Raw genomic sequence first — 24,440 nt, forward strand, 5'->3', positions numbered from 1 at the left:
CAAGCTGGAGCAACAAATCTGTTTGAAGTTTGTACCACTTGATAATATCAGAGTTCTGTTCTGTAAAATCAGGGTAGGATATAATTTTATATATTTTATGTCAGCATCTTGTGTAGTGAACTGTGGTTTAATAGGCATTTGACGCTTGCAATTGACAATGTAGCATTTAATAAAGTATTGTAGATTTCCATTTGAAAAAACAAATGCTGCTGGACCCCAAACAAAAATGCAGCAGCCATTCCCCAATCTAGAGACCAATAATTGGCAGTGCATTCAAGAGTTTCTTTAAAAAAAAACAGATCCTATTATCGTGAGAAAATGTATTCTTATTTTTTATTTATTTTTTGTGATTGAACAGCCAATCTCAGGTTTCTCTATTTCAAGTTTTTCTGAGTCAGTGATTTGCTTAAGAGGCTTTTAGCAGCGTAGCTACTGCACTTGTCATTGCCGTAGGTGCTTAAAAGTCAAAACATGCATTAAGCAAACTGGGGAAGACATGGATTTTTCCAAACACAATAAATGTGCATCATCCCCTTTAAATCACACACATCCATTCAGTCATTTCTAAGATGTGAAAAAAATGTTTGGAAAATATGCAATCATACATGCTGCAGAGAAAACTGGAAAATAACAAAGGTCTCTTAAAAATAAGTCTTTATTTTGTTAAACAAAGGACTGAAGATAGTTAGTCTGCTGGACTGAAAATAGTTTAAGGGATCCGTCGATTTTTATCTATAAATACCACCGCCACAAAGTATAAATACATCTGCAATCCCTCTTTTACACATATAAGCAGTATTTCAATTAAAGGTTATAGCATGACACTTATAATTCCTGTAAACCGACAGCACACTCTCGCAAACGCACACAAAGTCTTAAACTGATGGACGATACTAAAAGTGATTGCTTCATAACATTACCACAATAAGTCAGACATTTAAAAAAATATGGCACAGATATTTACAGATTTTTGAGCAGAGCGTGTGCCCATGAATATTCTTTCCTACGTCTTGGGTGCCTTGATAAACCGCACTGACCTTAAAACAGCAGAGGCTCAGATTTTTCTGTGTAACTAATAGAGTTCATCAGAGCGTCTAAACTATCTAAATAAACATTAAAATGTGTGAAACTCGGTTGGTGAGCCCTAAAGGTCAGTGACTCCCCAGAATAGGCACATTCTCAAATTGTCGAATACCTAAAAACATAAAATCTACTTCTGATATGAAACCCTTCAAAGTTGTCTCTTTTAAAATATATGAACAATACATGTGGGCCAGTGCTGTGTGTGACAGCTTGGCAGGATGTGAGTGGTAGACTAGCATAAACCTTTCTCAACTGATAGACAACAAAAGCTTATTCATAAGTTACTCCATAGAAAATTTAACACAGCTACAGGTCCAGGCGTTTCAGCATCTCAGTGTCACAGTGACGAGTCATCAAAGTCTAAATTTAAAAAACAATCTGAAGAATAAAAAATGATTTCAGCTATTGGCAAGAAGTGATATTTCCCAGCAAAGGACCATCAACATTAGTGGTTCATAAATAAGAATAATGATAATTGGTCAAGCTCTTGCTCTGCCTGCGCTGGTAATGATCTCCTAAAGAGAGCTAATCATGGACGATATTTTCCTGGTTAATAAAGACTGAGATTGGCGTGTAGGCACTCTGATACAAGTGTGTCTGAGAGTTTAACACTAATGCACATGTTCGAGGTCGTTTGAAATTGTCTGAGGCCGGGGCCGATGTGGGTCTCTTTACTCCATGTCATCCTCATCAAACATAGGTGGCTCAAAACTACACACCTCCTCGTAGGTTAACCCTGCAAAAACAAGAACATGTTCAAATACAAATAATAATACACTGTTTGTTCAGCACATATGTATTTTTTAAAGATAACAGGCATATGAATTTATTTCTACTGATTATTTTCAAAGAAAAATGACTTACGTTTCCACTCTTCGATCTCCAGCTCGCGGCTCTCAAAGCTCTGGTCGTACGGCTCGGCCTCAGGCTCGTCGTCTGGGTCGTGGTACTGAGCGAAGTAGGGGTGAGCCAGAGCCTCGGCTGCTGTAATCCGCTTGTCCGTGTCCAGAACCAGCATTTTCTCCAGAAGGTCCACAGCTTAAAAACATGTCAACATAAATCTCAAACTGTCTATGATGCATTAAAAGTCTCGTAAAGTATGTATTTTTTTGTTCTGGTGTACCTTGTGGGTTGGCACCGATGAACACGTCAGCAAAGTTCCTCTTGGGCATTTGAGACAGGGAGCTGATGTAGTTCCTGGCCTGGGAAAAGAAATACAGTAAATCTAAAGTCAGCTCCTAACAGCAGCAACATGTCGCCCACATTCAGCACTGCCTGTTTCATAATCACATCCCATTTTCACGCTACTGATTCTCTTCAATGTAGCCACCTGCATCTAATAATTTCTGCTTGCTGACTACATCTCTATCTATAGACTTGACTGTACTGTACCCTATAATCTTGAATGTATATTAAGACAAAGAGTTCATATGAATGTTGCTATATCTCAAGCCCTCTGCAGTATACTTGAGCTAATTATAGCCGTATAATTTCTTGTTTATTAGAACATTTATTATCTCTACCCCTATTTTTTATGTCCCCACACCCAAAGGTTGTTGTGTTCCCTCGTCGTGACAACAATGATCAGTGCAGTTTACAGTAAACAAGGTAGAGTTTTTACTGACCGGCCGCCATTCGCAGAAATTAAAGCAACATAAAGGAAAGACCTCAAAGAGCAATATTAGTGAGACACCTAAGCTTCAGGTATGTGTTTAGACCTGTTCGCCTGCTGCCAAAGGCTTTCGTTTACTTTAAGTAAAATGCAAGCAGTCAAAAGCACATGTACAGCCCCTGTGATAGCTATGTGTAGCTTGCAGCAAATGTGTGATCGAAAGCCCTCAAGTGTTGCCAACCAACAGCAAGACACCTGATTGTGTAATCAGAATCAGGCTGCAGGAGGAAGAACATTGTGGCATGGCTCACATTTTTAGAGGTCCAGTTTAGAGAGTAAACACTGCAAAAACTTAACTTGTTTTGTGTTTGTAGTGTTGCTAAAAACTTCATACATTTCAAGATTATACTTCAAAAAAACAAATGAGTATCCTGTAAAGAAACACCCTACTCTCCTCGTTTCCTGTGTGAAAGTAGACTCAACACCTCTAACTAAAAGTTTATCATATTTATCTGCTCATCACCTGATAACCTCATGATGTAACAGAAGTTCAGGTTGCAGACTGGCATCATTTGCATTTCAAAATAACATGCAAATAACTGTCTAGAAATGTGCAAAAAAAAAACTAAAAGGAAAACCACGAAACAAAGAATCTTTGGAACAGATTAGACAGTAACTACTGTTTCACCAACAGTAAGCTAAGCTGCTGCACACAGTGTGCATATTTACCATTTTAATACAACCCTTCAGTGACAGGCACAGAAAATGCTTTTACCACACATGAGCCTCATCTGGCAATTAATGTTACAATCACATGCAGCAAGCGTGTAAGACACCACACAGTAACTGTGATTAAACTGGAACATTAAATATTCCGGTATTGGTCCTTTGAAGGCCGTGCTGCTCCTTTAAACCCACCTGACCAAAGCAGTTTGAATCGACTGAATGTTGCAGCCAGCCTCTTATTAGTGTGGCCATTAACACCTTCACTAGCTTATAACTTAAGACTGTTTTAGATAAAGAGAGATTACACTTATAATATAAATGCTATTTTTTTGAAAACTGTCGTACCAATTTGGGGTCTTACTCAGGATAAAAACAGCACACTAAGCCAAGAGCTGCTTTAACAACAAAGAAAAAGTGGTTGACAGCAGGTCTGACTGTGCTCCCACCCCGATCTGCTGTCTGGTCTACAGAAAGCAACAGTGGATCCTGCTCACCTCGTGGCTGGGCATCCTGCTTATTAGAGATGCTGGGGGCGTTCCTGTCAGACGCATTATCTGCTGTAGCTGGTTTATATCTATGAAGCTCGTGTCAAGGGGAGTATAGCGACAGAGCAGAGTTGGTTAAGAAGCTGCTTCTCAATCTAACACTGTGCGGTCGAACTCTGGATGCACAACGATGTTACGTTGAAAAGCAAACTTCAAGCTCGGAAGCAACGTGTGACACAGAAAGTTTAGAGGAAGGATTGGCAGATTTAGAGGAAGGACAAAACAATACTTTACAACACATTCAATCAGTGAAAGGCAGAGTTAAATCATCCATGTCATAATCATATGAAGGCAAGCGTGACCTGATTCACACAGTTAAAGAGAAAGCAAGTCTCAAATCCACAAAGCTGAAGGGTGGAAAACATGCTGTCAGTAGCACATACACCAATTTGTTGCACAGCAGAGAGACATGTTCGGAGCAGAAAATTGGTTAGAGACGATCCTTGCATAACTTTTGTGAACTCACAGAGTCTGAAGATATTTTCATCAAGAGCTCGGGCCCTGGGGTTCCGACGAGCAGCATGATTAGCTTCAACTGATCAATGTCTACCAGTGCACCGTAAAGGAAGACCAGGTGATGGACGAGGGAGAAATTGTTATCTGACCTGTTAGTCTTCAACCTCACTTAAAAACCATCTGTGATATATTTTATGTTTCACACATGAGATGCAGCAAAAGAAAAGGCCTGTGGTAAAGAGAAGAGAAGATAAAGTATACAGCAAAGGTGGAGGCAGCGGACAGCCCTGTTGTACTCTTAACTTATGAGCTCAGCCGTTAGTCTGAAAACACTGGCAGGGGGAGAGAAAGATAAATAAAATCTTGAGCACAGACGCAGAGACCGGCAGTGGTGGAGGCAGGAGATGGACCCGAGCCAACGATGCATACTGACAGAGAAGGAAGAGTTGAAGCACGCCAGTGAAAACATTACAGCAAAAGGGCATGTCAAGCCAGAGGGAAGAGGTGGAACAGGTACTATCTGTGATACATTTTTAATACTGAGACGCCTCAGGCAGCATCGTGGTGGAAGAAAAAGTAGGTTATTATGAGAGGAAAGAGAAAATAAGCATTGAAGATCAGTTTCTGCTACTGTGCAGGTGAAAAAGGAGAAATCAGCACTTCCACAACAACATCAATGTGCGTATGACCTTTTGATCTGTTATGCAAATGATGTGACAGAGCCTCAGCAGCTATGAGAGCTCAGTACGGTCTGTTCTCTTAAGTGAAAAGGATACGGTCAGTACCAGGAAACAGAGTTCTTCCGGTGAGGAGTTCTGCCATTATACACCCCACTGACCAAATATCCACTGAAACACAGAAAAGCACAACACAAACATAAACATTTACGTCTATCATGATGCGCAGGTGCAGAAGGTAACTGTGGAAGAGCATTGTTCATGTCGTCTACCTGTCATGTTGTAATGCATCCAGTTTAACATGATCTCTGGGGCGCGATACCAGCGCGTGGCCACGTAGCCGGTCATTTCATCATCAGTGTGGCGCGCCAAACCAAAGTCCAAAATCTGGGAGGAATTGAAACACAAAAAAAAGCAGAACAGTTTGCATAGCATTCACACGGTGGACTCTGGAAAGAAAAGTGTGAGAGCAGCAGTTCACAGACCTTCAGCTCACAGTCTTCATTCACCGCCAGATTGCTGGGTTTCAAATCCTGAAGGAAAAAAAGGCATAAATGTCAATTAGTGTAATTTCAGTTCAGAGGAATGAGAGTACATCTGTGATCATGCCCTGCAGATGAGTAATAACAAATATGTAAAAAAAAAAAAAAAAGCATTACATCATTAACACTGTGTAAAAGTAAAGGTCCTGTTTATGACTTCTGTTCTCTTCACTGTGTGCATAAGGCTCAGGCCAAACTCTGCCAAGAGGAAGATGTCATAAACCCTGACACAGTTTTTTTTTTCTTCCCCCTAACAGGGTCAAAGACAGAGCAACATTTGTGAATCTTAAATCAACAAAGCATGGCACTTACTCTATGTATGATGTCTGCTGAGTGGATGTACTGGAGAGAGATGGAGAACATGTGCATTTCATTACATTATCTTTATGAAGATGTACTGGTTTATCACAACACAATGAAATACAGAGTAGAAAGCACCAGTTCATCTAACATTTTGGGAAATTATTATTTTTTTGCTGGGTTAGATGAGAAGATTGTTACCTTTCTTTTATCTGCCCTTCTAATATGGTCAGGAGATACTTAGATTAGCTTAGCTTAACTTAGCTTAGCGTAATAACTGGAAACAAGGGGAAACAGCTATCCTGTCTCTGTAAAAATGTAACTCCACTAAAGCTTATCAACACATAAAAAGACCAAAGTTGTAGATTTTAAAGGAGGTTTTATACTGAATAATTTCTTGGCCAGGTGCAGTGACTTCCTGTTGTTCTTTTGTCACTATGAGAGGACACCACTGCGAGGCCAAACAGATATGAGAGTGGTATCAACCGTCTCATCAAACTCTTGCTAAGAAGCCAAATCAGCATATTTCCCAAAATGCCAAACTATTCCTTTAATAACCTCACCTTTAACCCTCTGAGGATCTGGTATATGAGGAACTGCACATGATCGTCTGTGAGCTTCTGACATTTCACAATGTTGTTGAGATCTGCCCCCATTAGGTGAGTCACAAGGTACCTGTTAATCGTAAGATTGTTGTCAGAGCACAATAAGACACCAATGTCAGAAGGCATGAAGATGTTTTCTCACTTCAAAGAAAGCCAGATGTGAAGAACATGTTTGCACTTCCTATGAATTCACCCAGAGTTGTTTACAGTCTGAAACTAATTTCCGACATGCTATGTGAGCTCAAACCGGTTTAGCTGCTGCTTCTTTTGACTCTCGTTCTTTCTCCAGAGACACTGAAAGGCCAAGCTCTTCACAAAATGGAATGTAATTTAACAACACAGCCAGGTAATTGGGCTTAATGGGACTGCATCAGTGTATAATTCAAATCTAATCCAAATTCTTTAATGCTAAAACAGCTCTTATGGAAGAAAGCGAAAGCAGGATGCTACACTGGCAGCTTTGCAGCCAAAATACACATAGCCATGTGCTGCTTCGACAGTCTGCAGGCCAACAAATACCCATTTCATGAATACTCTTCTATTCACACACAGCACACAGAGCGAGGCCTTAAAATAGCATCTGGCTACGCTTGAACTTGTTCTCAGCAGAGCACAGGGACACAGACACTCTCCAAAGTTCACCCGCCTTGGAAAAAAAGGGATATAAATAGTGACCTCTGTTTTCTCTCTCCTATAGAAACAGGAGCACGGCTGGAGCTCCGAGGAGCCTCGCCACAGCGCTGTGACTCAGTCTGTATTTATAGAGCCATGGGGAACCACACATACAGCACCTGCATGGCTGAGATCTTTCCTCGATACCGTACTGCATAGAGCATTTGCAATGTTTCAGCAGATCTGCAGATAAAGAGAGCCATATTTCACTCCGACAATCTGTGACTCAGCATATATTCTTCTATGAAGTGGAAGAAACACTTCTGTTTCAAAACCACCCACCTTTTCTCTCTCCCTCGTTTCTTTCTATGATTCCTCTCAGAAGGCCAATACAATGTCACAAACTCTCCACATGTGTAACCTTGTATTGCCTTCTCAGGTTGATGACTCTTTCAACAACAAACAACCATCACAACTGTAAGTAAGCGGAAGAAGGTCTTGTAAGGTTTGTAAGTCCTGTTCCAGTTTGGGATGGATAACATGTCAGACTTGAAATGAAATGAAAGTTAAAGGCAGCTATGAAACCAGTGCAGCAGAACCTGATACATTTGATTTTTCATGCATTCGACTTCCTTCTTCAAACCAGATGCTCACATTACCAATAATGCAATTAAATTGCAGAAGTTCAGTTGTGAGTGTGTTTTGCTAGAAAACAAGTAAAGGGAGGGCTTATGCAGCCTCAGGCCGCTAACCTGCAGAAGAAAAGAGAAGACAGCAGCAGAAGTCTACAAAGCTAATTTCTTTTGAACTACACACATGAAGATTTTTCAAGGGACATCACTTCATCGCAACTTCTTAGACTTCCTTGAATCGCCTCATCCAACCAAGGAATTTATACACTTTTACTGGGTACATTTCTGGATGAGTGCCAGACTGCATAATACTTGGACTTTCATCACATGTATGAATCAGCTCCCGCTGTCAGGAAGACTGAAAAGAACATTAACCTTTAGAAAAGAGCAATATAACACAGCAAATGCCACATATTGAAGAGTAAGGATGCCCTGCAATGCACGAACATCCTGCACAGACTCACAGACTGTCTGATAAACTCTGTAGCATGTATGTGACACAAAACATTTACATATATCCTTACATAAAATGATATATCAATTAGCTACTATATATCCAAACTGGTCATTAAAGAGCATCATTTTCTGTTTAGCAGGCCCTGCAGTTTCCCACAGCTAAAAATAAAAGAAGCACCATCTCCTCGCTTTAAACTCAAGTGTCTTGGTTCCGGTCTCAGGGAGTTTACATATTCAAATTATGTGGGTTTCTTCCCACACAATAGGTTTTACAAATAATCCTGCCAATGCTGTTGACAAAGGCCTCAGATGTGAAGTGGGTTCTTGAGTGCCGCACTGCATACTCCCCAAGATCTTTAAAATGCTTGGGATGGGTCAAATCTTGCGCAATAATTTTCCATAGAGGACTATGAAGTCAAAAGTGAGTGTGGAATAAAAGTCTGACTGCAAGTATTCAGTTGAAGCACATTCTTCTGTCGGGTGTAGACATCTGCCACAATTTGATCTTGATACAAGTCACTCAGTGTGCGCAGAGAAGAGACATTCCTCACTCGACGGGGGAGGCAGCCTGTCGTCTGTGGAGTGAGTCATTGTCTCGCTGTCCACTTCCCATTTTTAGCAACTTTCAACATCCACAAACAATAAATACCTGTTTGCCAGCAAAGCACATAAAGTAGGTTTCACAAAGCCAGAAATCAGGAAGCAAAAGGAGGGAAGCTGCTGGTGAAATAACTCGTGTAACAGGCACAGAGTGAACAGGGTGGACGTCTAAGAAATGTTCCAGTGTGTTTAGTCAGCTGGCCCGGGTCCAGGTGTTTCCCAGCCACAGCTAGGATTGTCTACTACTGAGAAACTAACGACTGCAGTTTGTTAAACTCTGTTTAAATTATGCAAACTGTTAAATGTTACTGAGGTGAGCTCAAGGCAAAGAGCAGAGGGAAACTTGGGATGTAGGTAATCATTTCTAACAAACACATTCAACTTACACATCAGTGAACTCCTTCAGGCTAGTAGCAGGGCTGAAGACGTCTAGGAGGCCAATCACCTGCAGAAATACGAAAAGCACTGTCAAGTTAACAACACAAAGAACACATTAAACCTAAAACATAATGTGACCCATTTAACAAGAAAACACAAAACTGTAATCGTCTCTTGTCTGTTCAGCACAAAACGGAACAAAGGGAAGGGGAACAAGTCGACTCACATTTTCATGTTTCATGTGCTTAAGCAACCGCAGCTCTCTGTACGTCCTCTTGGCATGGATGATGGACTGAAATGGCCTGGAGAGCTTCTTCACAGCAATCTTCAAACCAGTGCTCATATCATACGCAGAGCTGTTAAAAAGGGGACAAACATATAAGCTTAAATCTCATCAGTGAAAAAAACATAAGACCCTAAATCTACTTACATACAATAGTTTAAATAAGTATGAACTGATTACAAGGATGAACTGATTAAAGTGCTGAAAACACTTGAACTAGAAATGAACCTAGAATGAAAAGCAAGTTTGTCATTTTTAGGGCAGATGAGGAAAAACAGTTTCAGCTCAGAATGGGCTGAGTTTGCTCTCAAAACCAAACTAGGTGCAGTAAGAGCGGCTCAAGGCTGGAGAAAAGGGCGACATCAGCAGAAAATGTCATCTCTCAGCAGATTGGGAGCAGGCCTGCAGTCTGTCCTGCACTCTAATGGCTAAGTGTCTCTAACCCAAACACATCCTCCTGCACAGCTCACATAACCGCATTCACGGTCAGTGGACAGCCACCTGTGAATTAATGCTGGGACCCATAAAACAGAGTGACCAGGGAGTCAACAATATCACAATTTGTCATGGCTGCAATATCCAATATTTTCCATGAGAGTCAACAAATAAAAAGGGTTTTTCCTGTGATGCATGTTCAGGTGAAATGTGTGTATCCTTAGGGGACAAGTCCCACTAATAGATCTGGATAAACTAAATGAGTTTGATGAGAAACTGGTTGCTAAACTAATAAAATAAAACATTACACAGATTGCACTGCTTTGATTGAATCCCTTCTTTTTTTTTTTTACTTTGACAACTAAATGTGAAAAATGTAGTGGGTTGTCCATTAATTGCAGGTTAAGTTGTGTGCTATCTCAACATGGCTGGAGCTGCACTTAAAGCAGGGCAGTTTCAGTATAAAGAAACTGTTCAGGGATTCACAGTAAACTAAGAGTCCATCATGTAAACACTGACAATAGGAGCCAGTGTTCTGTTTGGAAAAAAAAAACACAATCACAGTCATTGCTCTGGTGAGCGGACAGTAATCTGACCAGCAACAGATTATCATATTGCCCGGCAACAGCACAGCTGTTCGCTTTCATTTGCAAAACAAACATCTGCCCACTAAATCAAGTGAACCGCTGACAGTGTTGTGTCCTAGATAGCATCAGCACAACCTACTTAATCACCAAACCAATGCAAGGAGTCTATCCTGTGAGAGCTTACGCTTTTGACTAGAGGCAACAATAAGGAAACCACCTAACCAGCAAGGGCTTCTAAAGAAGTCAAGAGGCAGGGTCACAACCTAACTGTTAATGCAACTTAGTGTGTGGTGAAAATGTGTTTACTAGTTAGTTTTATTAAGTCATAAAAAAATTCATTGGACTTTGGTTACAACTAATAATAATTTTCATAGCCATCAATCAGTCAGTATTAAAATATAATTTGCTGTGTTTTTTGTGCATCCAATTTCAGAACAAAAACTGAAACCATTCAGTTATCATTATTAATTTTTATAAATTCATTTAAAATAGAAAACAAATCCTAAAACATGCAGAAACGCATTTTTCATATTGCAATTATCATAATAGCTTAAAGTATTTTCAATTACTAATTAATCATCAACTGTTCATTTCAGCAAAAATGTGAATTTATAAGCCTATTCTTCATGAGTGAAAAAATAACTTGCATCTATCTTTCTGACCATTTTATCAACAATACTAATAACTGTTATGAGACATTATTATTCTACTGAAAATAAAACATTTATAGACACCGTGTCACATTAACAATATGAGGGTCAAAATCATCTCTGCAAAGTGGTTTCGAAACATGCTTAGCAAATATAATACCTTTCACTTCATCCTGATCTACTCAGATAACAGCACCTGTTGTTGGGATCTTAAAGCGATAATGTGCCGTACATTAATTATGATGTAACTTCTGGAAACACTTTGTACATCTACATTATGTGAGTACTTAAAATACATATTCATAAGTCAGGAGTGTGATAAACATGCCCACTGTTCAGATAAAGACCCCGGTACTATTTCAGCAGTTCAAAGCTATCGTAAGTGAGCAGTTTCCTGAAGTGTGCCTGGATAAAGTTAAACAAGAAAGTTGCAAGTTTTTGAAAGTGGTTATAGATAACAAGTTAACAGGTTTCCTTGTTGAAAGGCACATCGTGTCTCCACCTTGCTAGCCAACAATCACGACGAGCTAACCTAACTTTAGCATCTACAGCGCAGGCCTCGTCTAAATGAATGGAGGTTAAGTTAGGTGACTAGGCTAAACACACGTTCATAAACTAACAAATTATTAAAATTATATACCTCACGGATCCGTAGGCGCCAGAACCAACCGGGGACAGGTTTTGGTATCGCTCCGGGACTTCCCATATCGTCTTGTTGACGTCCTGCCGATAAAACTTCGGTCTTTCTTTCTGCGACATTCCTGCAGAACCAACTGCGACCACCGACTTGACTTTCTGCTCCGAGGTGGGTAACGTTACTCCGAGTCGTGCAGCCTGCGTTTAACTTTCCCCAAGTTACGAAAAGAGAAGTTAAATCAAATATTTCTCGTCGTTGAAGAACTTTTATTAATCGAAAGTAAAACGCCTGCCTTCCTGGGAAATGTTGCAAAAGCACCGTCTGCTGAATGCACGTTTTAAACCTTCACGGTATTTGTTCCTCCTCACTCAGCCTGCTTTCAGACAGCTCCCGAGATTTCACCCCGCTTGCAACACGTCGCAAGGTCTCGCGAGAAAGAGAACTCGGGCCAGCCCAGCAAATAGCCCATGCAAATGTTATGTGTTTTTCAAAGAGTATTATTGTATGATTTTTCATACTGCTTTAACGTTGTGGATTTTTAAACATTTTAATGTTGTGGATAAAGTCAGTTTATACCCAATTGCTGTGTAATTAATCTGTCAAGATTCATCATATATAACAAGATAATAACTTTTTATTCAATGTCTTTATCTGGGAAGTAACTTTACTATGTGATACTAACCCTACATTATATCTAAAATCAGTAAAATATATACTATATTATTCTAAATATAAGCCAAGTAGGAGTATAAAATAGCAGAAAATGAAAGTACGGAAGCACAGCATTACTGCTTATAATAATTTACTAAAATGGGACAATTATATGTGGTGTGGAAATATACATTATTCTTCCATGGAAAATTGCATAAAAGAGATACATTTTTTATAATTAATTTCATGTTTTTCATTTTCCCCATCTTTTGCTTCACAACATGTCTGTTAGATGTGCATATTCTTTATATTAGGTTCACCCTGTTAATATATTCGATCTGATGAAGAGCACCTGTAAGGCAGCACTAGAGGTCATTCTTTAATGTTAAAATGACTTTACTTCAAAATAAAGCAATATTATATCATATTATTTAGGTGCAGCAGTAAATGTTTACAACAACTGAAGCAAATTAACACAAATATTGCCAATCAACATTATAAGACTAAACGGAATAGCAAGTTTGATTAAAAAACATTAAGTAACCTAATAAAAAAGCAAAAATGAAATACACACTCACAGTAAAATGTACACAGTCATTGTCATATTATTTTGAAATACACAATCAAGCTTTGAAAATACCAAATATCCCCAATATGGAGACTTTGTAATTCAATATTAGGTTTGGCAGCCTAACGCAACAGATACTAAATACAACTCCTTAGATTTTCTTTAAACTTGCCCAGTAAGCCTAAAACTTTGCTTATAAATGAAATGAAGTGAAAAGTTCATCGATGTTTTCTGTGGCTCCATCTGTTGGAGCTTTGTGGATGTCAAACACTTCTGCGATTTGGTAGCAGGATTTATTCATCCTGTGCATTAGGCCTCATCAGAGTCTTCCTCCTCTCTCTGCAGGAGTGAAGATGACTTAAGTGGAACAGAGTCAAATCCATCTGATGTCCTCTGAAAACACAAAATGATAAATATGATTAATAATGTAATAATGATAATAATAACGTGAAGAACAAGAGGCCTCATACATAGCTCACTGTGTGATCGAATGGAGGGCTCACTGACCTCTCGAGAGAATGACCTAATTTTGTTGAAGAAGGTTTTCTTGGGGAGGTAAATCATGTCGTCCTCCTCTGCGTCCTCGCCCTCCATTATTGCACAGCTGTCTGCAGTTGGCAGCTCACACTCTTTACCCCCTGAATTCATCATCAGCTTGGAGTACTTATACTGCAACCTGCAAACAGAGAATGACACAAATAACATCTTGTCAACATATATTAATATTACCCTTTGGGGTTTAATGCTATTATCTTAGGTTTTATATTTAATCTTATTTACTAGTATGACACATCAGCGCTCTAATAAACACAGAAGGAAATGTGAAGCTCAGCAGTCTCACTTGCGTGTCTTCTTCCAGAAATAGCAGCTGATACTGACGAGCAGCACAGCAGCGATTGTTCCAGTGGAAACACCAAACTTGAGCCAGAAATCCAGAGTCACACAAGCACTGACTTTTTGTGTTGGGAGTGACTCTCCTCCGTAACACTGCAATGGCTGCTGCCACACATACGTGGTTTTCTGAAACACAAACACACACACAGTTTGATTTGCCTCGAGCACATATCAGTTTAAGATCCATTATTTTCCATAATTTTTCTGACAGGAAGGGTGCAACATTTAAGGATTCACATTATTTACTTCCTGGCAACGTTTAGATGAGAATTTTGATACCACTATCATATCATATGTATAAAGCTACAAATAGCAGCTAGTTATGTAAGTCTAATATGAGATCTGAAAACAGCTGGAAACAGCAAGTCTGGCTCTGGTTGCTGCTCTCAGCCAGAAATAGTAGGACACAAACATTCTTCTCACGCAAATTAAACAAACAAGATGTAACTTGTTAATAAATTAGCTTGAGAAGCTGGTTGTTTCTCCCTGTTTTAAGTTATGCTCAGCTCAGCTTAGATTAGAGGCTACTAGTTTTATCTTATATTCAGCTTACAGATATAAAAATGGTATCAATCTTTTTATGCAGCTCTTCTTCAGAAAGCTAACATGCATATTTCTCAAAATGTCAAACTATTGTTTTAAATGTTGTCATAATACTTTGATTAAAAAAAAGTATGTATCTGCATGTTCCAGTGCTTTCTTCTCTTCAAATGGCACAAGTTTGTGACGGACCTGTCATTAATTTTTGGTAATATGGAGGATCAGTTATTGTGGTCAATATGTCCTGTGCAGCATTACCTGTATTCCCTGGATGCAAGCGCTGACAATCTCTCTGTAGTTGTTCTTGGTGCAGAGTGGACAAGCATTGTGGCTCTCCCACAGAAAGTGGAAAGTGCAACCATCACACGTCCCCTGAGAGCAGTTACTGTGGAGGAAAACAAGGTAAGAGAGATGGTTACCAGCTTTATGGGATGAGAATGATCTCCAAAGAGTGACTTTGCCTGCAGTTCAGATTCACAGACCTCAGTATGGGACACATTAGTGCTTCTGTAATACTGTTATTTTGTGTGGACAGCTCTAGTCCACTAGTCCAGGTCAAAAGTTGTGCTCAGTCACAGTGAAAGTTACCTTGGCAGAGTGATGAGGTCATGGGCGGTCACTGTGGGATTACATCTCAGTCTGATGGTGGCTGACCTGCCCTGTTTACAAGCCTGAGTCGTTTCACTGGACCTGGAAACATCACGAAAAAGACAAACAAAAAGGTTTTACTTTTGGATATAGTTAAGACTATCTTAATTATATTTTACAATGAGAAAGATATGAACTTCATCAAATATATATAATTATATATAATAATAATAAAGACTTGTGATTGTCTTTACTTGTAATAGAAGATGACATCTGGCAGGGCGGACGCAGAGGGAAACAGCCAGTTTGGAGAGGAGATGCCGCTCAGGGATGTGTCGGTGGTCACACCTTCAGAAGAAGAGATGTAGCATACTGATATGTGAAATATGACACGCACAAAAATTAAACACGTTTTTTCTCGCCAGAAACCCCAGAAAGCAAAGTCTAAATGCAAACGTTTGTCACAGGCTCTGAATGTTCCTGAGATATAACTCTTTCCCAAAGAGGCATTTCACCTTTTTAGACTTTAGATTTTTAGGGGCCTGAAAAGGTTCAATTGTGTTGAAAAGAATCAAAAAATACTGTAATGAGACTGTCTGTAGCCACACCGTCATTGTGTAAAAGACTCACAGCTAGAATGCTAACCCTAATATGTAGCAGATCTAATTTTAAACAATGTTTTCCAGCGAAGTTCAGTGTGTTAGCGTACTAACATTTGCTTATTAGCACTAAGTAAAAAGGTACCACAGGGATGATGGGAATGACATTAGTTCTGCAGGTATCTGGTGGTAAACTAAAGTGACCTAAAGGTGGCACTAGATCAAGGGATGACCAAAATCATCAGGACGGATCCTCTGGGAATCACGTATGGCTGCAAAGCAATCTATCCTATAAGAAATTTCAGCATCTGAAGTGCTGATTTATATAATTTAGTGCTTAGAAGGTTTTGAAAGGAGTGGATACAGGCAGTTACCCCCCTGCATTTTCAACCGAAGAAGACCAAAGAAGTCTGTACACTTCTGCTACAGCCTGGTTCGTAGCACATAATAGAGTTTAAGTACCAACTCTGGATAACGCCTGCGTAATTGCGCATCCCTTTGAAAATGCCCATCGCTTCCTCAAATTATATAGAACAGCATACGGGTTCTGCTGCCTTCAGATCTCTGTGGAAATGTAATTAACCATAAGAGAAGGCGGGCATGCATCCTACAGGCAGCTGTGGAGGACAGATACTGGTAAGCCCTTAATCTAAACCAGTACAGATTCATTTAAAATCAGTTCATACCAGTGAGGGAGTCACCAATAAGGAAAGGCTGTGAGGACACCACACTCTGGCTTCTGATGTCAGAGGGAAACACAGTGGACTGACAGACGTAACCTTTGACCTCTCTCCCGCGCTCTGTTACGTTGTCCACACACATCGCCGGTACTCTGCCCTGTAACCAAAGCAGGGTTAAATGTGTGTCAGAATGATGTTTAATTTACAAGAAACAGAGCCGACAGGATCACAGCCTCTCACCTCGTTCCCACACAGTCCAAAATTAAAGCGATGGAAATATCTGAGGCCTCTGTTGGTGAATTGGGGGCTGCTGTGGAAGCCTGTGACGTTGGCCAGATGAGAGAAGTCATAGTGCAGAAGCGATCCTCCTTTTGTCTGCACGTCCAACGCACAGTCACTGAGACAAGCTGTGTGGGCCTGGAGGATGGAGGATACGTACATATACATCACATTTTCTTTACGGTGGGTGGAATAATCTCATGAACTGGATGTGGGAGACCCAAATATGACACCTGGCAAATGTAGTTAAAAACCCAGAGGCCCAGAAGAATAAAATATGAGGTAGATTTATCCAGGGATTTAAATATATATACGTTCAGGTAAAAAGATAGCTTCTATAACCTTATTACTCTTTGTGTTTGGTCCACACTGAATACAAGCGGCCTCTCCCACAGCCTCATCGGCCTTGATGTAGGTGTTAGGCGGGCAGCTCCGACACTTTCCCCTCTCGTTGTCCATGTAGTATCCCGGTGGGCAGGGGACACAGGTGGAGTGGGCGTTAACGGACCTCAGGGCACAGCGGCGGCACTGAGAGGCCACACCTCCGACCACATTGGTGATACGAATGAGGTAGATCTTTGCAACATCTGCGCTGTATGTCCTCTCCTGAGGAAGGAGAAACACAGACACAATGGACACATGGCTCCAGACTGCCCTCTACAGTTCAGTGCAATCACAGTCAAAAATAATACAACATATATAAACACAGCCACAAAGTTCACACACTTAAAAAGCTACAAAACAAAGACGTTTAATTCACTATGACTGACCAACGTAGAATCCGGTTCATTGGTTGAGTTAGAAAGATAGATGAAATAGGATGGAGATAATAAGATAAGGAATGATGGTTTCATAATATTTTTTTTTATCCTTGTAATTATTTAAAAGGCAGAAGGAGTAAAGTTGTCAGAAGGTCCTAAATCAAGAGTGATATTTGGCTTGTAATTATGTCTCACCGTGTTATCTTTCTCTGTCCTTTGAAATGTCCAGATGAAGTTGTTTGTGCTGTTTCGATGGATCACGTAGGAGTACGACTGTTTCATGTTGCTGCCTTTCCACTGCTCCACCAAATCACTTCTCCACTCGTTATAACCCTGCAGAGAAACACACTCACCTCAAATATAGTATATATAAAGACAATCATGATGTGAAGGTTTTATTTTTATATGCATGCATCATGAAGCAAATTTGTTGTAATATCCTCCCTCACCACCATGAAGGAAAATTTGCAGTCGGCTGTGCACATGGTCTCGAAGACGAAGGTAATGTGAGACAGTTCACTCATTTCACCCTCTTGGACCGCAGACTGAGGCAGCCTGTGGAAACAAGTGACATTTTATTTAGGATTATGTATCACCAGCGTTTGATGTGTGTTTACTTTAAGAGATATGTTTGACTTCACCTGTATCCAGGGACATCGAGTGTGAGGATGAGGAGGTCCGTGTCCTCATCCCCGGGGGTGGTGTAGACGTACTCCCCAGCCACCTCCCATGCTGTCATTACAAGGGAAAAAAAACAGACCCTTATTTGCTATTCCTCTAGCAATGCAGACACACTCACAATTATTCAGAGGGGAAACGCTGCATGCTAATCATCTTTAAAATGTATACTGTAATAAGGAATAACAAGTTACTACTATAAGTGATTATTTTGACATTAGAGCGTCCCGCTTCCTGATTTTGGACATTTTCACAGGATTATTTTATCAAAAGCTGGGGTGTTTTTTATGCCTTATTTTTTTTTTACTATTTTAGGTGTTCAATTGTGCTACTTGCGCTAATCTTCAACATCTAGATGTTTGAGTAGCCTCTGCACCCGTCTCACCCGTGCTGGAGTCGGAGTCGCTGAACTGTTCACTGTAGATTGAGCTCTTCATGTTTTTAGGCATCGTGTTCCACCATTTGTACTCGAAACCCACCTCTGGCTCCGTGCCGACAGGGCACATGTGACAGACTGTGAGTGAAAAATGTGTTATTAAGTGTATTATGTAGTGTATACATGCACTTTAAAAACCTGAAAAATAGAAAAGAGGAAGTATGGCGATATCATTTGTGCTTCCCTTTTAAGGGAAAAGGGACTGAAACACTTTGAGAAACACAATTTAACTGATTCTGCACCTGTTCCATTTGAGTAGAAACCGTTGGTGCAGGGTTCACATGTGGAAGAGTTGGTGACAAAGAAACCTGGGTTACACGGAGGGCAGGTTTTCTTCTCCCCTGATGCGGGCAGCTTCACAGCTCCTTTGACAGTCTCACTGCAGATCTTCGGCTCGATCCATTTGTACATGAGCTGAGTCTGAGACACACAGAAAGCCACACATGAATATGAACAGCCCAGAGCATTTATATTCAAAGAAATGGAATAGTCACAGCAGATTGTTGCTAGCAAGACATTTTAAGTGACATCTCTGTCTGTGTTCACCTCTAATGAACTTACAACAGTGCTGTAATTTTCTATATTACCTTTCTCTTAGAGTCACAGGGAGTGTGAGTGTAGAAGAAGTCACTGTTTTTACATGCGGGGCTCGGTTTGCAGCTCCCTGAACCAGCCTCTGGAATCATAGAAACCCAGCCAGGGTCAGTGGAAAACACACAGCTCACGTTAAGATCCAGAGATAAGAAACACATTCTGGGAGCACTTAGCTGTAAATGCAGTATTTGCATGCAGACGTGTGTGTGTGTGTGTGTGTGTGTGTGGAAACATGCAAAATATAGTAGTTGGAAGTTGGAACGTATCTCTTGGAATGATGTTGAAGTTAATACCAACACTGAGCATTAGAAATGCTAACACAGAAACGCTAACATGCATACCTGAATATGTGTCGTTTGCACACTGATAGCAGACAGTGGCGCCCTTGTGGGAGTAGGTTCTAGCGGGGCAGGGGATACAGCGGGCAGATCCTGCCCTTGCACTGTGGGTGCCGGGTTTACAGTGGAAACACTCTGATGTGTAAGCCACCCCTGAAAGAAAATATCAGCCAGCTTATAATAATTAACAGTGGAGAGAAGATGAGGAGTAAACAGATGTTTCAATCTCCAGGTGATGATCTACCTGAGATGGAGATGTTTCTTAACAGCACAGGTTTGACAGTGCTGTCCAGCAGGCTGTATGTGGTGGTTCTCCAGTACAGCACGTTGTTGCCGCTATTCAGCTCAAACTGCACAGAGTGAAAGTGAACATGAGAGAGACACAAGGCAGATGGAGCTGGTCAGAGAAAAACTGAGAGCTCTTGTATTCTCAATTATCCAGCAAAAGACAACCAGGTACAAGCAAGTGTAATGAAGGTGACAGTCTGACAAACCCTGTATTTGCTCCAGTCTCTCTCAGAAATGCTCATCCACCGTGTGCTGGAGTCTGTAGACTGACACTGGTCATTTTGAATCTACAAGAGAGGGAGAAACAAGTCAGAAATAACAAAATGTCCCACAAAAACCGGCAGTCTTTGTAAATATCAACACTTACATAGAACTCAAAGTAAACTCTGTTGTCGGGGTAGAAATATTCAAAAGACACGGATCCAGGTTTCTTCAGGCTCACAGCGTAGGACAGCGTCGCACTGCACTCATCCGTGTTTGAGGCGATGTAATCACCCTTTGGTGTCCAGGTTGAGCTGGAGCAAATGCAGAAGAAGAAACAGTCAGATGACGTTCTGAAAACAGTTATAACAGAGTTTTAAATGATGAATAAAACTAGGACACATATACTAACTTAGAGCAGTTAGTGTGAGCGTTCCCGCTGTTTGTGTTCACTCCTTGGGTCACGAAACCAAGCGGCAGGCTGTCCCACTCGTCAAAGGCCACACTGGTTCCCAGAGAGTACGTGCCTGCAGAGCAATTTTTGCACTGCTGCGACTGCATGTCCAGGTACTCCCCCTCTCTACAGGAAAAGGCTGTCAGAAGAAAAGGAAGAGCAAGAAGAGAAAGGAAATCAGTGGAGGATCAGGTTTGTAACAATTGGTTCGGATAAAATGTTGTGCAAGCAGGACACTCACTGCACTGGGTGCCTTTGACTGGATCTGGGAGGCCTGTGCATGTGTCGGCTTTGTTGGGAACCGCTACCCTCCATCGTGACCCGAGCACGTCACACTCTGTGTACTCAAAGTGATAGTCTGACTGCAACGGCAAAACACAGATGTGAGCTTCACATAGCTGGATACAAACACACATCAATGACAGAGAAGAACATGTGATACAAATTACTCAGAAAAGGATGCAAGTTGGCAGGTAATTGAAAAGCAAATGGAGCTATTATTAAAAAGAGGTCACCGGATAGTTTTATACGTATGGATTTTTTTTCCAAAGCCAGGCAAGCCTCTTTTCCAAACAACAGACGTAGCTAATATTTGCCGAGAAGGCTCTCTCAACTGTTTTTTTAATCTCGCTCATCAAGGATGTGCTGCAGACTCCCTTCAGGGTCTATTGACTCAGCCAAGGGGGAGAAATGCTGATTCAACCTATCCTTTTGTAAACATTTTATTTCAGTGTTGTCGCAGGACTTTGGAGACAACAGCAGCTCAGGTGTAAAGCTCTTGCTGTGTTTGTTTTTTTGTGCTTTATCACCTTTTAAATATACTCACAATAGGTGGGTGACAAACACCAGCCCACCCATAATGATGTTTTCGTGATTTAACGTTAAAGGTTATCTTGTTGATTTGACACCCTCTGAAATAGGGTGGAAAGTCACTCAGGAGACTAATCCAAGCCCACACACAACCTTGTGGGATTAATAGTTAACAGAAACACGGCAGCAGCTGCAGCACTCCTCGGGGTCTGTGTTTTTGATTAGAGCTGCTACATTAGCCGTGTTGAGGGTATCAGATGAACATGAGTCTGGGTGGGAGGATCTGATGTAAAAATGCATCTTTTACACAAACATGAGGACACCAAGGCAACAGGACATGATGGCCCCAGTGCCTCATGGTCACTAGACTGGCATGGTAACAAAATCACCTGATGGAAGGAGCTGCTTCCAGAGCCCAAAACATCATCACCATACAGTAAAAGACTACAGGCCTCCTGTGCTAACTTTTCCCTCACAGCTCAGACATCGTATTTCCACACACTGTGTGGTAATGTTCACTGTATCCTGATAAAATACAAATGAGTACTATCAAAGAGTACTGTTATACAAATTAAATACAGATAAAATAAGAACAAGAGATCATGAATGTCAGAGTAACATATGGAAGTTGTAGTTATAGTAAAATAAAATGTCAGAGATCCATAACAACACTGAAGCAGTGACTAATGTCATGTAATTGAAACACTTGCTGGGGAAACATATGTTCATTTCCCACATACACTGTGTGAAGGAGAGAAAGGTGCCCTGCTCAAATAAACTTAGTTATATAATTATATAGTCATATTAGTTTTGTAGTTAAATAACTTCTCTTCTCTCTTCTTTATCTGTATTTTAAAACGACAAAGTCAATCCTCTACAGCTACAAATGTAAAACTTAGCATCTAAACATGTTTGCTAGCATAGGCTTAGATATGTGTGAGGCTGTTCAGGAGGCTTCAGGTCACCTATCTTTCAAAATGTTCATGTCTTGAACTTTAGAGCTACAAAAATAATATTTTGCTGAACTTCCGTCTCAAGCTCATCCTTAACAAATGTTATGAAACTTTAAAATGCACATTCAATTGTGATAACACCAACAATTGAAACCCATGTGTACCTAATTAGCTTTGGATGAGTATTAATATATTCTGATAATGGCTGAATATAGAACAATGTGGATCTACTCACCTCTTTGCACATGGGCAAATCCGCAGACGTTTGTGTAAAAAGCAGCCACAGTAAAAGGTGACTCAGGTGCATCGGGCCTCGCTGCATCATCGCGTCCTGCCAGTGCTAAAGTGATGGAGACGGAGGAGCACAGGGCTGACCTGCACCCTCAGGTGCTAACTGCCCGGCGGCTGGAGGCGCGGCTTCACCCTGACACGGTGAACAAACACTGGGAGGTGTTCAACTCAGGTGACTGTAGTTTACTTAAGAGCATGACTGCCGAAACAATCAGGCTGACATGTATTTTACCTGCTTTCTGTTTGCGGTTGTTGGACATTTATTGTAGAATTTAGTCGTTGTCGGTGACAATATTAAAAAGAAAAGTGATTTTGCAATTGGTGGTTTATTTAGTTGTGGGATTACAAAAATGGGCAGCAATGGGCGATATCTCCACACTGACATAGCCTAGCAGTTATATGTTAATATCCAAAACACCTTTGCGAAAATTTTGCGTGACAAAGTTTGACCGGAAGTTTATGGTTGCTTGGAAACCAGGTAGAGGCCATTAGCTTGGACAGAAGCACCAAAAACAAAATTGCGGACATATTTTCTTTTTTGTCAGCCAAGGTAGGATTTTTCATTAAATATGTCGAGCAGGGATCCTTTCGCCTCCCCAAAGTGTGAAAATGACTTGACTCTCAGCGGCTTCCGTCCGCAACAGGTGGGTTTTTCTGTTTTTACAGATAATAACCTTTTAGGCTTATTTGCCTGGTATTCATGTAACCTAAACTACATACAAGCAGAACAGAATAGGAATAGACAACATGTAAGCGCTAAACTGAACTCATTAAGATTTTAAAACTGGATTTTGTCACAGATGCACTTCAGGACAGGGCCAAATCATGTTGTCATTCAATAAAAGTATACTTATAAGCATTTAAGATCTTGGAATAAATGTTAAAATCTTTAAGTGTATTTCTCATTATGGGTGATAACTAAAGTTACACCCTTGTGACATGTGAGTTGAGTCGTTGTTTTCTTAGTATTTGGATTAAAAATCTATGATTACAATCTAATTAAAATGAGGTGAATAACATTAAATAATAGCCTGCATCTCATTTTTATATCAGTCAATTAGACAAATTACACGTGTAGCAACAATCAATTTGGGCTGTAATTTCTTTGTATATTTTGGAGCAATTGTTTTCCTTTCCAACTGTTCAGATGAGGACATACAATAAACCAACCCACATTGCCCAAACAGAGGAGCCATGGAGTCGCCTCCATGATACAGCCACTTCGGCCAGCAGCCTGCGGAGTGTTATGCATAGTGAGCGCCAGGTAACCTCCAGAAAGAATTTATTAGCCTCAACTGATGAAACCAGAAAAAAGATTCTAGGGCAATTACACATGCTCGGCTCTTTCTTAACCTTAGGGTCCAAATGATAGCCTGGACTTCCAACTGAAGGCTGTCTACGATCACCACAAGGACTTCTTCTGGACAAAGAACCAGATTTTATACCAGAAGGAGACCGTCTCTGAGGACCAGAGGTGGGTGTTTGTAGCCTGGCAGTTAAACTTCACTGTGTTGGTGTTGAGTCACTTTCAGTTGTGTTAATTATATATTGTTTCATCTTTATTTATAGGAAAGAAAACTTAAAGCAGGACCTGCTGGAAAAGGATCAAGAGAAAGACATTAGAGTGTGGGTGGATCCTCAGAGGCGCTCCATTTACAGCAAATGAAGCACAGGTTAGGTGATATTCAACCCCAGATTGATGGGACTGACTCAAACATACACCCACTGAGTGTGGATAATCTGGCTTCCTGTGGAGGGAGCAAGGTGTGTCCAGAATATCAATACAAAGCCCTTTTTTCCCCTCCACAGGTATTTTCAAACAAGGGGGAGGATCCATTCATTCAACATGAAGCCTTCTGTGCGACTAGCTCTTACTGTTACCAACATCACTGAATAATGAGTTCTGTGTATTTTTGTACTGCTTGTGTTTTTACAAATGCCACAAAACTATCATGAAACACTGTAGAAAAGACACTCAGCTCTCTCATCTATAACATCACAAGGATATCTAAATGGCCACG

At 40.6% G+C, this 24,440-nt stretch overlaps 3 protein-coding genes across 4 annotated transcripts; 1 reads left to right on the forward strand and 2 right to left on the reverse strand.

Annotated features, from left to right (window-relative positions):
• Positions 1–641: 641 nt before the first annotated feature.
• mapk14a (mitogen-activated protein kinase 14a) lies at positions 642–12,195 on the reverse strand. 2 transcript variants are annotated; one of them, XM_069660521.1, is made up of 12 exons: positions 11,820–12,195; positions 9,451–9,580; positions 9,233–9,291; positions 6,505–6,616; positions 5,954–5,983; positions 5,585–5,632; positions 5,372–5,486; positions 5,199–5,270; positions 3,916–3,995; positions 2,207–2,285; positions 1,948–2,121; positions 642–1,819 (listed from the first exon to the last, which is right to left on the reverse strand). In XM_069660521.1, exons 1-12 carry the CDS (start codon positions 11,936–11,938, stop codon positions 1,755–1,757), a joined length of 1,083 nt encoding a protein of 360 aa, XP_069516622.1. In that variant the 5' UTR covers positions 11,939–12,195; the 3' UTR covers positions 642–1,754. The 2 variants fall into 2 exon arrangements, with proteins under 2 accessions (XP_069516622.1, XP_069516621.1); XM_069660520.1 differs by lacking the exon at positions 3,916–3,995 and adding an exon at positions 4,433–4,512.
• A 431-nt stretch (positions 12,196–12,626) lies between these two features.
• elapor1 (endosome-lysosome associated apoptosis and autophagy regulator 1) lies at positions 12,627–20,672 on the reverse strand. Its single transcript, XM_069660133.1, has 21 exons — positions 20,607–20,672; positions 20,324–20,504; positions 20,078–20,225; positions 19,917–19,997; positions 19,667–19,772; positions 19,426–19,575; positions 19,078–19,166; positions 18,733–18,910; positions 18,440–18,568; positions 18,018–18,108; positions 17,826–17,931; positions 17,572–17,709; positions 16,958–17,221; positions 16,577–16,753; positions 16,343–16,493; positions 15,312–15,405; positions 15,058–15,159; positions 14,728–14,854; positions 13,877–14,055; positions 13,543–13,711; positions 12,627–13,428 (listed from the first exon to the last, which is right to left on the reverse strand). The coding sequence occupies exons 2-21, from the start codon at positions 20,470–20,472 to the stop codon at positions 13,345–13,347; spliced, it is 2,712 nt and encodes a 903-aa protein (XP_069516234.1). The 5' UTR covers positions 20,473–20,504; positions 20,607–20,672; the 3' UTR covers positions 12,627–13,344.
• Positions 20,673–22,988: 2,316 nt separating this feature from the next.
• Positions 22,989–24,289, forward strand: cfap276 (cilia and flagella associated protein 276). The gene is made up of 5 exons (XM_069661025.1): positions 22,989–23,063; positions 23,567–23,683; positions 23,778–23,893; positions 23,989–24,092; positions 24,229–24,289. The coding sequence occupies exons 1-4, from the start codon at positions 22,989–22,991 to the stop codon at positions 24,083–24,085; spliced, it is 405 nt and encodes a 134-aa protein (XP_069517126.1). The 3' UTR covers positions 24,086–24,092; positions 24,229–24,289.
• Positions 24,290–24,440: the final 151 nt, after the last annotated feature.

The sequence above is a fragment of the Semicossyphus pulcher genome, unplaced genomic scaffold (assembly GCF_022749685.1).
Source record: "Semicossyphus pulcher isolate SPU_LCO1_2020_fin unplaced genomic scaffold, fSemPul1.0.p SCAF_13, whole genome shotgun sequence".
NCBI classification, from domain to species: domain Eukaryota; kingdom Metazoa; phylum Chordata; class Actinopteri; order Labriformes; family Labridae; genus Semicossyphus; species Semicossyphus pulcher.

What these genes read in the sequence shown, in the direction of transcription:
- mapk14a (XM_069660521.1), bottom strand. Translation starts at nt 11,938, where the DNA reads ATGTCGCAGAAAGAAAGACCGAAGTTTTATCGGCAGGACGTCAACAAG. An exon ending in GGCGCCTACGGATCCGTGAG is followed by an intron (nt 9,581 to 11,819) that starts GTATATAATTTT and finishes CCTTTTTAACAG; the next exon opens with CTCTGCGTATGATATGAGCA. An exon ending in GATGCATTACAACATGACAG is followed by an intron (nt 5,271 to 5,371) that starts GTAGACGACATG and finishes TCTGTGTTTCAG; the next exon opens with TGGATATTTGGTCAGTGGGG.
- elapor1 (XM_069660133.1), bottom strand. Translation starts at nt 20,472, where the DNA reads ATGCAGTCGCAGCAGTGCAAAAATTGCTCTGCAGGCACGTACTCTCTG. An exon ending in GGACAGAGAAAGATAACACG is followed by an intron (nt 17,222 to 17,571) that starts GTGAGACATAAT and finishes CTCCTTCCTCAG; the next exon opens with GAGAGGACATACAGCGCAGA. An exon ending in TATTGGTGACTCCCTCACTG is followed by an intron (nt 15,406 to 16,342) that starts GTATGAACTGAT and finishes CTTCTTCTGAAG; the next exon opens with GTGTGACCACCGACACATCC.
- cfap276 (XM_069661025.1), top strand. Translation starts at nt 22,989, where the DNA reads ATGTCGAGCAGGGATCCTTTCGCCTCCCCAAAGTGTGAAAATGACTTG. An exon ending in GCGGCTTCCGTCCGCAACAG is followed by an intron (nt 23,064 to 23,566) that starts GTGGGTTTTTCT and finishes CCAACTGTTCAG; the next exon opens with ATGAGGACATACAATAAACC. An exon ending in ACCGTCTCTGAGGACCAGAG is followed by an intron (nt 23,894 to 23,988) that starts GTGGGTGTTTGT and finishes CTTTATTTATAG; the next exon opens with GAAAGAAAACTTAAAGCAGG.